This window comes from Fukomys damarensis, unplaced genomic scaffold (genome assembly GCF_012274545.1).
Source record: "Fukomys damarensis isolate Sample0158 unplaced genomic scaffold, DMR_v1.0_HiC HiC_scaffold_11, whole genome shotgun sequence".
Classification (NCBI taxonomy): Eukaryota; Metazoa; Chordata; class Mammalia; order Rodentia; family Bathyergidae; genus Fukomys; species Fukomys damarensis.
In genome coordinates, this window is record NW_022900923.1 from 5,373,110 (window position 1) to 5,386,628 (window position 13,519).

Sequence of the window (13,519 nt, forward strand, 5' to 3'; positions counted from 1 at the left end):
GAAAGAAAGATGTGAAAGGCTTACTTCCTGTTGCACTTGCTAAGGGGGCCGTCACACACCAAAGCTCTCGCAGGAGTGGCAGAAGTGGGCACCCTTGGGCCAGAGTTCACCCCGGTTTTTGTTAAACACAAGTCACCGTGGGTGAGCCGTGGATCTGCCCAAACTACTTCCCCCTCAGAAATGCAAACTTTTGATGGGGAACAGGTAGTTAGTGTCGCTTTTCGTTTTGGCTATCAGAGAATACTCCCCTATCTCCTTCCATTCGGCATCCGGGCATTCACTGGCCCAGTCCCCCCCGCGCAGTAAGGGTTAAGAACGGCGGGATGAACGTGCTTCCGGTTGAGCCGGAGTGTGCTGTAATAGAGAGCGGCCTCTGATAAGTAAAAATCATTAACGCTTTTGTCTTCCCCTTTGTGCCCTCAGAGCGCTTTCTCGTGGCCTGCAGTCCCTCTCCACATTTGCATAAGTTCAGGATAGATCCCTCCACAACAACGTATGCTCATTACATACCTGTGTGTCAATAGCGCGGCCTGATGCGGGGCCGCTGACAGTCACGCCATGCCCGTCCATCTGCTTTCATTGTGACCCTATCTTTGAACTTTATCTTGGTTGCCGGCCAGTAGTTTTCCCTTTAATTACAAGAAGGAAACTGTCAATAAAATCTGTTAAATGGGATGCAATGAGTGGCTTGAATGGGTGGACGGCTATTTGTTCAAATTCTGCAGCATTCAAGGTATTGACAGTTTGTTTTCTGGGGCCATATGTGACGATCAATCTCAGGCTGGGCTCAGCCGCGCTGAAAAATGAAAAACCAGATTGCTTTTGCTTACTTGTGGATGACGACTCTGATTTGGTGCGGTCCTAGTGAGGCGAGACCTTCTGCCCAAATTGCCCCCATGAGAGCCGGGGCCGCGTGACTGTTTTTAGAAATAATTTTTAATTGATTTTGTAATTAACAGTTCATCTGCGATATTGATGCATGAATCTTTGGACTGATAGGAGGGAAATTGTTTTCAACAATGAAGCTGTACTTTCCTATTTGTCTTCATAATGGAGTTTAGCATCTCCTGGCTTGAACCGTCGGTACAGAACCCTTTCCTTCCCATACCACCCACCCCTCTCATTTCACTCCCCCGCGAGGCCGTAACCTATGATTCTTTATGACAAATGGCATTGTTGTTATAAAACTCTCAAGAACCCCTCGCCTTGCTCGCTGGAAGATCAAAGTGAGAGATGCAATAGAAATATTTGAAGATTTATGATTGTGCATGGCTTTCCATTAGAGCTTCGTTCATAATTACACAGAAGGCTCTACAGGGATGGTTTGGGGCAGAGCTCTTACTTGTCATCATGAAACAATTCCAACTTAAAACCTTTCCTTGGCTAATTGTTTTTAAAGTAGAATAAGCATGTTCTACATCTTTTATGTTTCACATCCCTTTTGAAATTATTGGCTATCTGTGCATGCTGAGAAATGCTAAAACTTTACCATTAAAATAGCTAAAAGTTAATAATTTCAGTGTTAGATTATACTTAATGGCTAAGTGTTATAATTCAGAGTGCCTTAATTAGTAGCAGCATTTCTGTGTCTGTTGCTTAGAAGCATAAACATTAATATTGTTGACATAGACATGTTCTGCTCCCTTATACGCTGCTGTCCAGGAAGTGACCGACTTTAGAGTAGTGACTGGTGATTAGAAAGTATTTTTTTAAAGAGCTTGTTGGTTTGGTTTATTTTTCTTGTTTTAAGCCAGAAACAGTTAACAAGCTCTGCCTTTTCTCTTACTCTAGTACTTGGACAGCACTGCTGGTCATGGCACAAATTTTTCCTACAGATGATTATGACATTTTTTAGCCTCTCATTACAAAGAATTAATCAAATTGGACTCTAGACAACAGAAAAAGTGACAGAGTGCTACAAGGACTGTTTCAGTCTCTAAGTTGTACCACCTGTCCAGTGTGGCAAACTTTTTTCTCAGCCGCCCACCTCACGAGTCTGACCTTTTTAGTGTGGAGTAAGCACTCAGAAAGTTGTTTTCTTTCCTACTGTTGATATAAGGCCATTGTATTCCACTTTGACTGTGGCTTGGAGGATGGACATAAAATTCAATCCAGTGTAAGTTTGTTAAAACTACTCATGAGTACATCAGTGTGAAAATGCCTTAATACTTTTCCTAGACACCATGGAAAACTCTTAGATTTTCATGTAGAACTTAGAAATTGCAGATGAATCGAAGTGACTTAGGCAAAAAAAAAAAAAAATCTGCTTTTCTGTTAGTTATGTAGCTGTCTTACCTTTCCCTGAATGGCTGTAGGTGTTTTAACGATGAAATGTCTCATTTATCCAACTTCCATCGTATTTTAAACATCTGTCTTGATTCAGTAATTATAAATGTTCTGCTTATGCTAGGGAAACAGGCAATTGGCTTCCTGATAATGGCTGTCATATTTTTTGTGGCTGTGTTTCTGTCATGTGAGAGTCTAGAATGCAGAACAGCAGACTATCGTGGCGAGAACATCCCCTGTCTTCAGGTGTCTGGGCCACCACAGCAATAGGTGATGAGCTAATACTGCAGTCCTCAAATTCAAGTATCTGAAAAACCTAAATAATAGTTCCAGTGACTTTTGAAGATGAGACATTTTCAGGCTCACTGAAAATATGTGTTCTGTTAGTTTTGAGCATTTGTGACACCGCTGATACAGCTCTGTGGAATCAGATTTAAAAAGAAAAATCTAGGTCACAATTTGGACATTGTGATTTCCCACGCATACACAAAGAGGTTACAGTGTTGTCTAGAATTCTTTCCATTTGGGGAATTCTGTGATTAGTTTTATTTCTGTATTAGAAAATACAGTGAATACTGCTGCATTTGGGGTAAGGTTATGCAGTAGGATTCTAGCCGCTTGACTGGCTTTATTGATCCTTAAGAATTTGTTGAAAACTATTATCACCGGTTTCAAGGTAGGATACTTATTTTTACCTGCAGGGAGATTAAAAATAGTTCAAGGTTAGGAATCACTGTAGTTCTGATCATTCTCTTGTTCATGCCCCGAGACCGTTGGCCTGTGGCCACCCCTCACCTCCCAACTGTTCTTGCCTCTGCCTCAGCCTTCACCTGAAGCCAGGTAAGCCTTCTGTTCTGAAGTCAAGTTTTCTTCTACACAGTACTTCCAGAATGAGAGCTCCTACGGCTAGAAAGGTACAGGTAATATTTTGGCCACCAATTTAGATCCTGCTTAATTATATCATATCAGTCTTCTGTTGTTCTTGAAGAAAATAGCATGTGTGCATAATTGTATCATTTTCAGAGACAGGATATCCGTGATTGCTGCAGGAGACTGGAGCGAGGGCCATATTTAATGGGGATATTTGGACACTCGTTTAAGGTTGGTGTAGCCTTTCTCCGTCTTTTCCTGTTGTCACTCTTTAGGGGAAACATTGTTTTTTCGTTTTTTAGAGACGGGGTTTCATTATGTAGTTCAGGCTGGCCTTGAACTCACTCTGTGGCCTGGGCTGGCCTCAAATGCCTGATAATCCTCCTGCCTCAGCCTCTCTAGTGCTGAGATTACAAGCATGCCCCACGACTGGCTAGTGGAGACTTTTTAGAAAATTTTTTTTTCCTAAGTGCCCACCAACGCAATATTAATGCCACAAATGTACTACATATGTTTCTGTAGTATGTATTTATACATTTTACCCAAAAAGTTATCTTTCCTACCATCCAATTCCCAATTTTGTCTCATTTGAGAATATGTGATTACCCACATGAGTGTTTTGTTATCTGTAAAGTAAGGCAGGTGAATAACGTCTGATATTCCCTTAGTGACCCAAAATATCTCAGTTAGTTACTTCTAAGTAAAAGTATTGAATTTGGTCATCTATTGAGAGAGAGAGAGAGAGAGAGAGAGAGAGAGAATTTGTAATGTGGAAACATTAACGTCTCCGTGGACCTAAATAAATTTTTTTAAAACTTCAGTTAATAGTATCTACTGTGTTCTCAGCCAGTTTAACTAAAATTTTAACCAAATCCTCCTTGATATTATGGAAATAGTTTTATCTGCTGGCCAAAAGATTATCCTTTGCCAGAGTCTTTTTGTAGAAATTTCTTTTTTAGACTTCTGCTGGGGAATCTCGTTTTATCCCCACTCCACACCCATGGGGCAGACATGACTCGTACCATCCTGTAGAGATCAGAAGTGAGCTGATAAAGATCATGGCCACCGTGAGTCAGACGATTGGGACTTCTGTCCCTTCCTGTCATTAAGCCATCTCTCTTCCCCAAACACCTAGGCACCCTGTGGTTAAAAGCCATTGCAATTTCATCTCTACCACCCTCAGTGAGGGCTTTGCTCTGCGTTTAGAATGCTGTGTCCACCTCCTTGTCTGCTCTATTCCTGTGGGTGTAGGGCAGATGCCTCTGGGAGGTGTTCCAGTGCCCACTCACCCACCGATGGATCTGAAAAGCTACAGACTCAGCTCCCTTGTAGGACAAGATGCGGTGTATGCACACCCGTCCAGGCATTTCCTGTGTGCGCTCACACACGCAGAGACTGCGCATCACACCTGACTCGGCTTAGGTGCTGGGACATAGCTGTTACACTGCATCGAGTAGGAGCCACGGACAAGGGAAAGCCCGCACACATTCGGTATAGGCACAGTTTATTTCAGATACTTTCTGTCTGGGGTTGGTTAAATCTATGCATCTGTGAGCCTTGGACAGGGAGGGAGTACTACCAGGAAACCACCCGTAAAGCAACACACAGAGTTGAGGATGTTTACCAGGTGGTGTGTGTGTGTGTGTGTGTGTGTGTGTGTGTGTGTGTGTGTGTGTGTGTTTTGTAGAGTTTCCCAGATGGAACCACAAATAATCCTAAGAGATAAATAAAAGAAATCACCGTTGTAACTTCCCATCTCTTATTCTACTTTTCTTTGATCCTTCTTACTGAAGTCTACTACCACTTCTCAGGTTATTTTAATTTTATTTCAGATGCTACCTCTGGGAAGAAAATTTGTATTATTTAATGCAACCCTTAAATTTCATGTACATATATATTCTCCCATTCTCTCTCTCTCTCTCTCTCTCTCTCTCTGTGTGTGTGTGTGTGTGTGTGTGTGTGTGTGTGTGTGTGTGTATCCCGGTACCAGGGATCGAACTCAGGACCTTACACTTGCCAGGCAGGCACAGTGCCACTGAGCTACATCTCCTACTCTTGGCTTGGGACAGAAAACTTGTGCTGCAGATATCTGCACCTCCAACTGGGTAATAAGCACATGAACTACTCTGCTCTACCTTCAGGGAGAGACTCTAACACTACTTTCATTCACAGCTCTTAAGGTAAGGAGCAGCCTGTTCCAAAAGGTCACTAGCCGGGTGCAGGTGGTCACAATATTCACTGGCCAAGTTGGTAGCAAGCTTCACTTATCGATGCTGGTTATCTTTGCCACTTCCAGTCAGTGGAGCGAGAATGCTCCTGGGAAAGTGTAAGATACAGAGGGAGTGGGAAGGTCCGGAACAGCTGTTGGGAGAAGGAAAAGATGTAGCAGGGAGATCCTTTCTGCAAGTCACCTTCACGATGGGGACAAGAATCTGGGGTTGGGACGCTGGAGGGGAGGAGCTGTGACCACAAGGCTTTGAGCGGTCTGCAGTTCATAGAGACGGCGAGGAGGGTCTGCGTGGTTGGTACAAAGATAGGAGAAGCCTGGCGTTGTCACCAGAGCACAACACAAGGGAAAGGCCTTCTGGAGGGGCAGGGAGAGTCTTAATGGGCAGCTGTGAAACTGGAGCTTCTGCTCCTTCACGTGTTTGAGCACAGAATCAGAATTATTACTAACATTTTCAATATTAGAATCATAAGTTCTCTGGGTTGGGGAAAACAATAAAAGTTGTCTTTCTGGCCAGCCCCTCCTTGGCGTGTGAGCCGTGGTGTTTCTGGTCTTCGTCGCCGCCCCCGGAGCACCGCTTTCCCCCGGCCTCCTTGTTAGACATCTGTGATGCATAATGAACGCGTCCTCTCGTCCCAGGGCATCCGGCATCCGATCCTTCTGCTTCTCCTCCTCTCCCAGGCTCCCTGCCCAGCTCCACATAGTCTCCCTCTGTGCTTCTTATCATCTGCCTTTTATTTTGCTCTTTTAGTTACTTACACGTTGGGATTTTCGCACAGGAGAAACTGTGATATTTAACCTTCTGCGTCCGGTTTATTTCCAACACGCCACGTTCTTGAAGAGACCTTCCCGTCAGAAGCCCCTAACTCCCTGTCTCTCTGTCATTCTCCCCATTTTAATGGAAAGCACAAAAATGCATGACTTTGTATGTTTATTATCAGCTTCCTATGCTACTCTTAAAAAATGAGTGCTATTTGGAGGCCTTAACTAGCAGCATTATACTGCTGGAGGCCACAGGCCCACAGTCGCTGTCACTGCGTGTAAGGCAGGAGTGGACCGGGCCGGGTCCCTTTGAAGTCTGTTTCCTGCCTGCTCTGCTCCTAGGGTCTCTGTCTTTGCATTCCTTGGCTCGTGGCACCTTCTGCCTTCAGTAAATTCCAGGAGGAGAATTTCGCCTTCATGGTGACTCCTCTCTTCCGCGCTCGTGGAGTGCCTGCCTGGATGATCTCGTCCGACCTCCTGTGGCCAGGGCCATGACTCCATAGTGCCTGAGGAGTTCCCTGGGCACGGTTTCTGGAGATGAGGACCCGGAGGGCTTTGGGACCATCTCTCAGCCTCCCACAGAGAATATGTAAGGAAGACCAGTCACTGGTACTCTTCTGATGTGCCTCGGAAATCCCCCAGCATCTTGTCTGATCTCAACCTGGCCCTTTCCACAGAAGTGACCTCATTGTAGGAAAACAAAACAAAAGAAAAATGTGCCAGGTATAAAGTTTTGATTGCAAATGGGTAGACTGAATTGTAGGAAGCTGCCTATAGCATCCACAGAAGACTTTAATCTCTCTCCTCAAAACTATTTTTGTAGAAAGTGCTACTCTGAAGCGTATAGTCATCACTTTTTCTATGTCTCATTATGGTTTTTCTTACTGTGTGTCCTTTGTGGCTACATATTAGTCTTGTTCATTTTTTATTTTTAATTTTTTTTAATTTTTTTTGAGACAGGGTCTCACTATGTAATCGAGACTGACCTGGCACTCACTATGTAGCCTGGGCTGGTCTCGAACTCACAGCGACCCTCCTGCCTCAGCCTCCCGAGTGCTGGGATTACAGGCATGCGCCACCACGCCTGGCTTAGTCTTGTTCATTTTTTAAAAATTCTTAGGGGTGGATTTTTGAGTCCATGAACTTAAAATCTACAAGTTCTTCCTTCTGTTTTCATTTGGTAAAGAAGTCGGAGCATCTGACCCATAGTTTCCCACGGTGTACACGTTGAAGGTCGCAGTCCACCGTGCTACTCTGCCCTTCCACTCGGTACTGACTGGTACGTGGGTCTGAGACAAGGTCAGACTGGGTCCCATCTCCACGTCACCTCCAGGTGGCGTGTTGTCCTGTGGGGATGCACCACGTCTGGCTGTGTCTCTCTCGGAGACCTTAGCAGCTGCGAATGCTCCTTCCCTAAGTTCATCACTCACTGAGATTCCACAGTGGTGATTTGGAATTTCGTCTCTTTTTCTATCAGTGTGTGAGGTATTTATAATAATATCTTCTCTTATTTGTTATTTGGTTAGCACGGATATGGCATGTGTACAAAAGTATGTAAATGCTTGATTCCCTCTCCATATTTATTGCTTTTCAAAATGCAGTGCTCAGTGCCCCGTCTTTTTAATGTCATTATAAAAACACATATTCTAACATATTTAATGCTTTTCAGTCAGTTGCAGTTCTAGTCCTTTTCGAAGCTGAAATCGTTTCACTTCTGGTCAGTGGGAACCCTGGCAGGATGGCTTCTCGGAGCTCTCAGCATGCACAGTATTGGCTGCGGACAGACAGATTCCATGTTCTTCTGTGTGGACGTGATGTTCATACACGTTTTAATGCCCTGGCCAGGGCCTCCCAGATGACAGCCTGGGTACTGGAGTGCAGGCCCCATAAGAGCTCTGGGAAAGAATACTGAGCACGCGCACGAGTGTGTGTGTGTGTGTGTGTGTGCGCGTGCAAGTGCATGTGCCAGGATGCTTTGTCACCTAAATGTCCTAAGTTCTTAGTTTTGCCATCTTTTCCCTGGTGTCTCTCTTTAATCTACACGTGTGTAGATTGTGAAGCCACCACCTTCTCCCTTAGAAAGTAGGCCGTGCTCTGTCCTTCCGGCCTGTTCTGTTTGACATCACCCTGGCCCCACCCTACTGCTCTTCCTCTGGAGATGATTTACAAACACCAAAGAGCCAGCAGTGCAGGCCCCAGGGCACAGGCAGCCCCGATTGTTGGTGTCTGTCGCACACCAGATGTGACCCTGAAGACACTTTGCATATTTCTAACACTCAGCTCCGTCTTAAAAGGTTTACCACCATCAAGAAAGTCAGGAATGAGCTACAAGCTATGAAGACAATTTCCTAATAGAACTTGGGCATTCTGGAGAAGCTACGCCCATGCCTACGATAATTACTATTTTTATCATGGAGAAGGGCAATGTTTTTATTCCAGGGAAGGGGAAAAATATTTTCTCTTTTACTGGCTTTAAGACTCTGAATTTTGAAGCTATAGATATAAAGGATTTTGGCTTTTTTCCCAGAGTAAATACATTCCTAGTCATGACCCAAACTATGATTCTGTTCATCAGATTAACATAGTGAAGTTACAGAAGGGTTCTATTTTACTATTAGATATTAAAGACCAATGTATGAATGCCAGTGTATGTAACATTTGCACTCTGCTTACCTTTTGAAATCTTATGTCTTTTTAAACAGCATTCATTTGTTTTATTGTCCAGTTTAGTAGTTATCAACCTTAACTTGACAGAATCACCTTGATATTTTAAAAATACTACTACCCTTGAGCTGGGGGTTTAGCTCAGTGGTTCTGCCGCCTGCTTTGCAATCACCTGAGTTCAATCACTGGTACCAAAAAAAAAAAAAAAAAAAAAAAATACTGCTACCTTGGATCCAGCCCCAATATTTTGATTTAATAGGTCTGGGCATGGGCCCAGGTCTCTAGGTTCTTCACCAGCCCTGCCAGGGTCCTTAATCTGCAGCCCAACCCTGCCTAGTTAGTTCATAAAGCTATGGTCTCCATTCGGAAGCTTAGTTGGTTTCTATCAGCATACATATTGGTAGTTTCCTTTGAAGCATAGTTAAAAAGAAACCAATACTAACAACCAGAGCTAAATAATTACATAAATTAATGTCAGTTTTGTTGAGCTTGGCATCATTGTGTGAATTTAAGCCCAAAGAACAAAACCAATGAAAGCTATAGAGCCAGAACTTGAACTGGGACCCCTAATGGAGATTAATATTTTCTTCAGCAGTCTGCCAGCTGAATCATGGTCTAATTAAATAGTTCAGATTTAGTGAGTTTGCATTTAAAGTATTAGCAAATCCAAGAATGGGTAAAGCGAAAATGAGTTAGAATCTTTTCTGTAAATGGGAAGTTAAATTATCATAGTAATTTGATTAAATCATTTTTAAATCTCTCAAGCTAAATCACAGCCTTTAAAGAATAGTTTGAAGTCTTAATTGCTGTTTGTGAGCATATCTCCGCGCTATTTGCTCTCGCCTCGTTTCCTGTGACACCCTCTCATATATCTCCCGCCGCCGGGCTCACGGAGCAGCTTCGGGTGAGGACTGGGCCGGTGGCCTTCGCTGACTGCCGGGTGCCGGAAGGTGCAGGCACGGACAGAGGCACGGGACCCTGGTGTCCCCAGCCAGGACCAGAGCAGGGCTTTGGAGGCGAGGAGAGGTGCAGGCAAAGACTTAGCTCTTCCTGTCCCACGTAAAGAAGGACGCTTCGTGCACCGCTGGAAATGCCTTCATTGGGAGGGCACTGGCGCGGGAGGTGGGAATTTCGGTTGCCACCAGGGAGCGCTGGGCTCCCCACAGTCTACAGCCTCATTCGTTCAGAGGCCCGACTGCTGCGCTTCACTGCAGCGCCATTTGGGGATGAAAGGAAGCTAAGGTTTCCCCAAATGGATGCTTGGGAGGCCACACCACCATTTTATTCTTTCTTTGGGTGTAGCTGGAAAACAGTTACCCCGTTTTACTTCCATTTTGTCTTAGAGGAGGTGGTGACGGTAGACCCAGGTGAGTCAGCTGAGTCTCTTCTCCATTCCCTTCAGTACAGGTCTTAGGACATTATCACCTAGAGCCTCACTGCCGGGCTTGCCTGTGCCTCGGCTCTGTTTCTCCTTCAGGTGGCTCTGAGCTGCGAAAATAGAAATAAAAAAGCATCAGGGCGTGTGGCCATCACATCCATGGCTGTTTTCATGACTTGACGGTATCAACCCCGGGACCTTCCAGAAATACGTGCACTTGTGTCCAACACGGGACACTGCAGGAAGTGCGGGCCCAGCAGGGGGCAGGAGCCAGGCAGGAGAGGGGCCTGGATGGATGCAGTCCTGGTGGAGGGTCCAGCGTGCCCACACTGTCCCCAGACCTGCTGCACACCAGCCCCACTGCGAGGAGCTCTGTATCCCAGCTTTACTAAGCAGGAAAGGAGTTTTAAGCAGTAAAGACTCTAAGCATTATATTCCTGATGACTCAAGTCGTTTTAAAGAACTGTGCCACTGCCTAATGTAACTAGTGGTTAATTAATTCACAGTGAAATGATTCAAAATGAAATTGCAAAAGAAAAAATGATCAAATACACAAGTTTAAAAACATGACTGGTTATATCCATCTACCCTTAAATCACTTTGCCTATTTTTAAAAAATATTTAGCCACTTAATTTTAAATGACTTTTCCCCTTTTTTATTTGTGAGATTCATATTTGAATTGTAGGGAAAATTGGGCTAACTTCATATATCTCAGAGCTCAGCGATCTCCAAGTACTAGAATTATTAAACCAGAAGAATCCCCAAAGACACCATTATGTGTAATTAACAGATAAACTGTCATCAGAATCAATAAAATGTGCTAAATGATTCAAACTTTTATATAATTGTGTGTTTTAGCGCTAGAGCTATAACGTCTATTTTTTTCCCCACATCTCACATTTCTCTGAAGAAAACATTGTGTCAGCCTTGTTAACCCCTTCCCATGCTCAGTCGAGTTCGATTTTCAAACTTATCTTTTAGGCGCAAAGTTCACCTTCACAGATGTGAGAAAATATTTCCCAACTCGGTAATCTGACCACATTCTGTTTTCAAGCAAGGAAACAGAGCGTATCAGGATGCCGTAATGAACTTGACCAGTACCTTAAAATTCTAAAAGGCTTGTGCTTAAGACAGTGCTAGACTCAGGGTATTCGTGTGGAGTTGGTAATTAAGATCTTAATCATGGACTTTCTTCCCCCTTGGGAAATAGGGAAGTTTTCAGGGAGATCAGGATCTTACACTGTACCGCAGACGCACTTCGGGTAATACTTTTAATAGATGGCCTTCTGGAACTTTTGTTGGATGAATGAATACGTGAATAAAGGCAAAGAATAAGATGGCCGTGATTACAATCTGCCAAAAGCAACTCTTGTCTTCCTCAGTCCGAGGAGGAAAAGCATGGATCTTTGATAATAATTCCACGACCAAATCTAGAATTAGAAATCACTGTGATGAAACGGGGGGGAGGTGTTGAGAAAGGTGCACCTCTGAGCCAAGGAAGTCGCAGACGGTGCTGCGCGGTGCTGGGCTTGGGCCTTTGCCTCAGCCTCCGCCGTGCGTGGGGCGGGTGCCGGGCGGCCCAAACAAGGATATGCAAATTCTAATTTGGAAACCCATGAGGTCCATGTAGCCTGGCACTGGCAATCTATTTAAAACCTGAATATTTGTTTTCATCCCGACTGTGTAGCTCCTTAGATTTTGTTTCTCAGATTGTTTTCCCCAGAACAAGATAAGACATGCACATAGAGGACGTGGAAGCCGTGCAGAAGCTGCAGGACGTGCTGCACGAGGCCCTGCAGGATTACGAGGCGGGCCAGCACATGGAGGACCCGCGCCGGGCCGGCAAGATGCTCATGACGCTGCCGCTGCTCCGGCAGACCTCCACCAGGGCGGTGCAGCACTTCTACAACGTCAAGCTCGAAGGCAAGGTGCCCATGCACAAACTGTTCTTGGAGATGCTGGAGGCCAAGGTCTGACTAAGGGCTCCCTGAGCCTCCCACTGTGCACGCTGAGAGAGGGAAAACCCGAGAGTGATGGCGAAGAAACTTCAAATTTAGTTAAGAACTAAACAAATATCGACAAAGACTGCACTGATATTTTAGCAGCAAGGCCGTGAAGCAGCTTTCCACTTCCTCCGTGTGTTCCTGATGAATTTATGTCTGCTTTATCGCTCATCGTCCTTCTCCGTCCCCCATTCCCTTCCTTTTATTTTCTTTTGTTGTTGCTGTTGTTCCTTGGGGATCGAACTCGGGTCCTTGCGCTTGCGAGGCAGGTGGCGGAACCACTGAGCTAAATCCAGGCCCTTTCCCTTCTGTTTTCTTTCTCTCCCTCGTTCTCCCTCGCCCTCATTTTTTGGCTTCCTTAATGGTTGGTTTCTGGCTGTCACATTTCCTTCCTTCCTTCCCCCTGTGCTTCCGCTTTTTCTCTTATCCTCTCCCTTCCTACAGAATTTCAGTAACTCTAAATTCTCAGCAAATGTTCCTTCCGCCCACCTCTCCCTGCTTCCCTCGTCTTTTCTCTTCCATCCTGCTTCCGCTTTCCATCTCCCTTTCCTTTCCTCCTCCTCTTCTATTTCCATTTCTTTCCTTTCCTGTCCTGCCTTCCTCCCGCTGCTGAACTTTTAAAAGAGATCTCTAAGGGAAGCAAGATGGAAACCAGCCCTGCCAAAGGATGGAGATCCCGGCTATGGATACCAGTGAGCTCTCTGCGAACTGTCCCGTCCCCGGTGACTGAGGAATCAAAGAGAAGCAACGTACCTGAAAGGACCGTGCAACACAGCGAATGGACTGAGTGCAGTATTAGATTTCACGGGAGCAGCCTCTAATCAGACAACTCGAGCGACGTTGCACCGGCTGCTAGTTATCATTGCTTTTCCATCTAGATCAGTTACAGCCATTTGATTCCTTAATTGTTTTTTCAAGTCTTCCAGGTATTGGTTAGTTTAGCTACTATGTAACTTTTTCAGGGAATAGTTTAAGCTTTATTCATTCATGCAATACTAAAGAGAAATAAGAATACTGCAATTTTGTGCTGGCTTTGAACAATTATGAACATTAATGAAGGACATATGAATCCTGAAGGAAGATTTTTAAAAAAAATGTTTTGTTTCTTCTTACAAATGGAGATTTTTTTGTACCAGCTTTACCACTTTTCAGCCATTTATTAATAAGAGAATTTAACTTACTCAAGCAATAGTTGAAGGGAAGGTGCATATTATAACGGGTGCAATTTATGTTGTGTACCAGTCCAGTCCCGAACATCGATCTCTGTACCTGAGCTCCACTTCACCCAGTTCACTGACACCAGGATTAGATGACACCCGTGGGGACCC

At 44.6% G+C, this 13,519-nt stretch overlaps 1 protein-coding gene across 3 annotated transcripts in view; it reads left to right on the forward strand.

Moving 5' to 3' along the window:
* Nucleotides 1-12,287, forward strand: part of Esrrg (estrogen related receptor gamma) — a 203,283-nt gene extending 190,996 nt beyond the window's left edge. The window contains exons 7-8 of one of the 3 annotated variants that reach the window (XM_010642514.2): nt 6,249-6,253; nt 11,925-12,287. In XM_010642514.2, coding sequence (XP_010640816.1) covers nt 6,249-6,253; nt 11,925-12,164 — 245 coding nt within the window. In that variant the 3' untranslated portion in view covers nt 12,165-12,287. Of the gene's footprint in view, nt 1-423; nt 638-6,248; nt 6,254-11,922 lie in introns of those variants that run through there. The other 2 variants (XM_033762038.1, XM_010642515.2) reach the window with 2 other exon arrangements.
* Nucleotides 12,288-13,519: the final 1,232 nt, after the last annotated feature.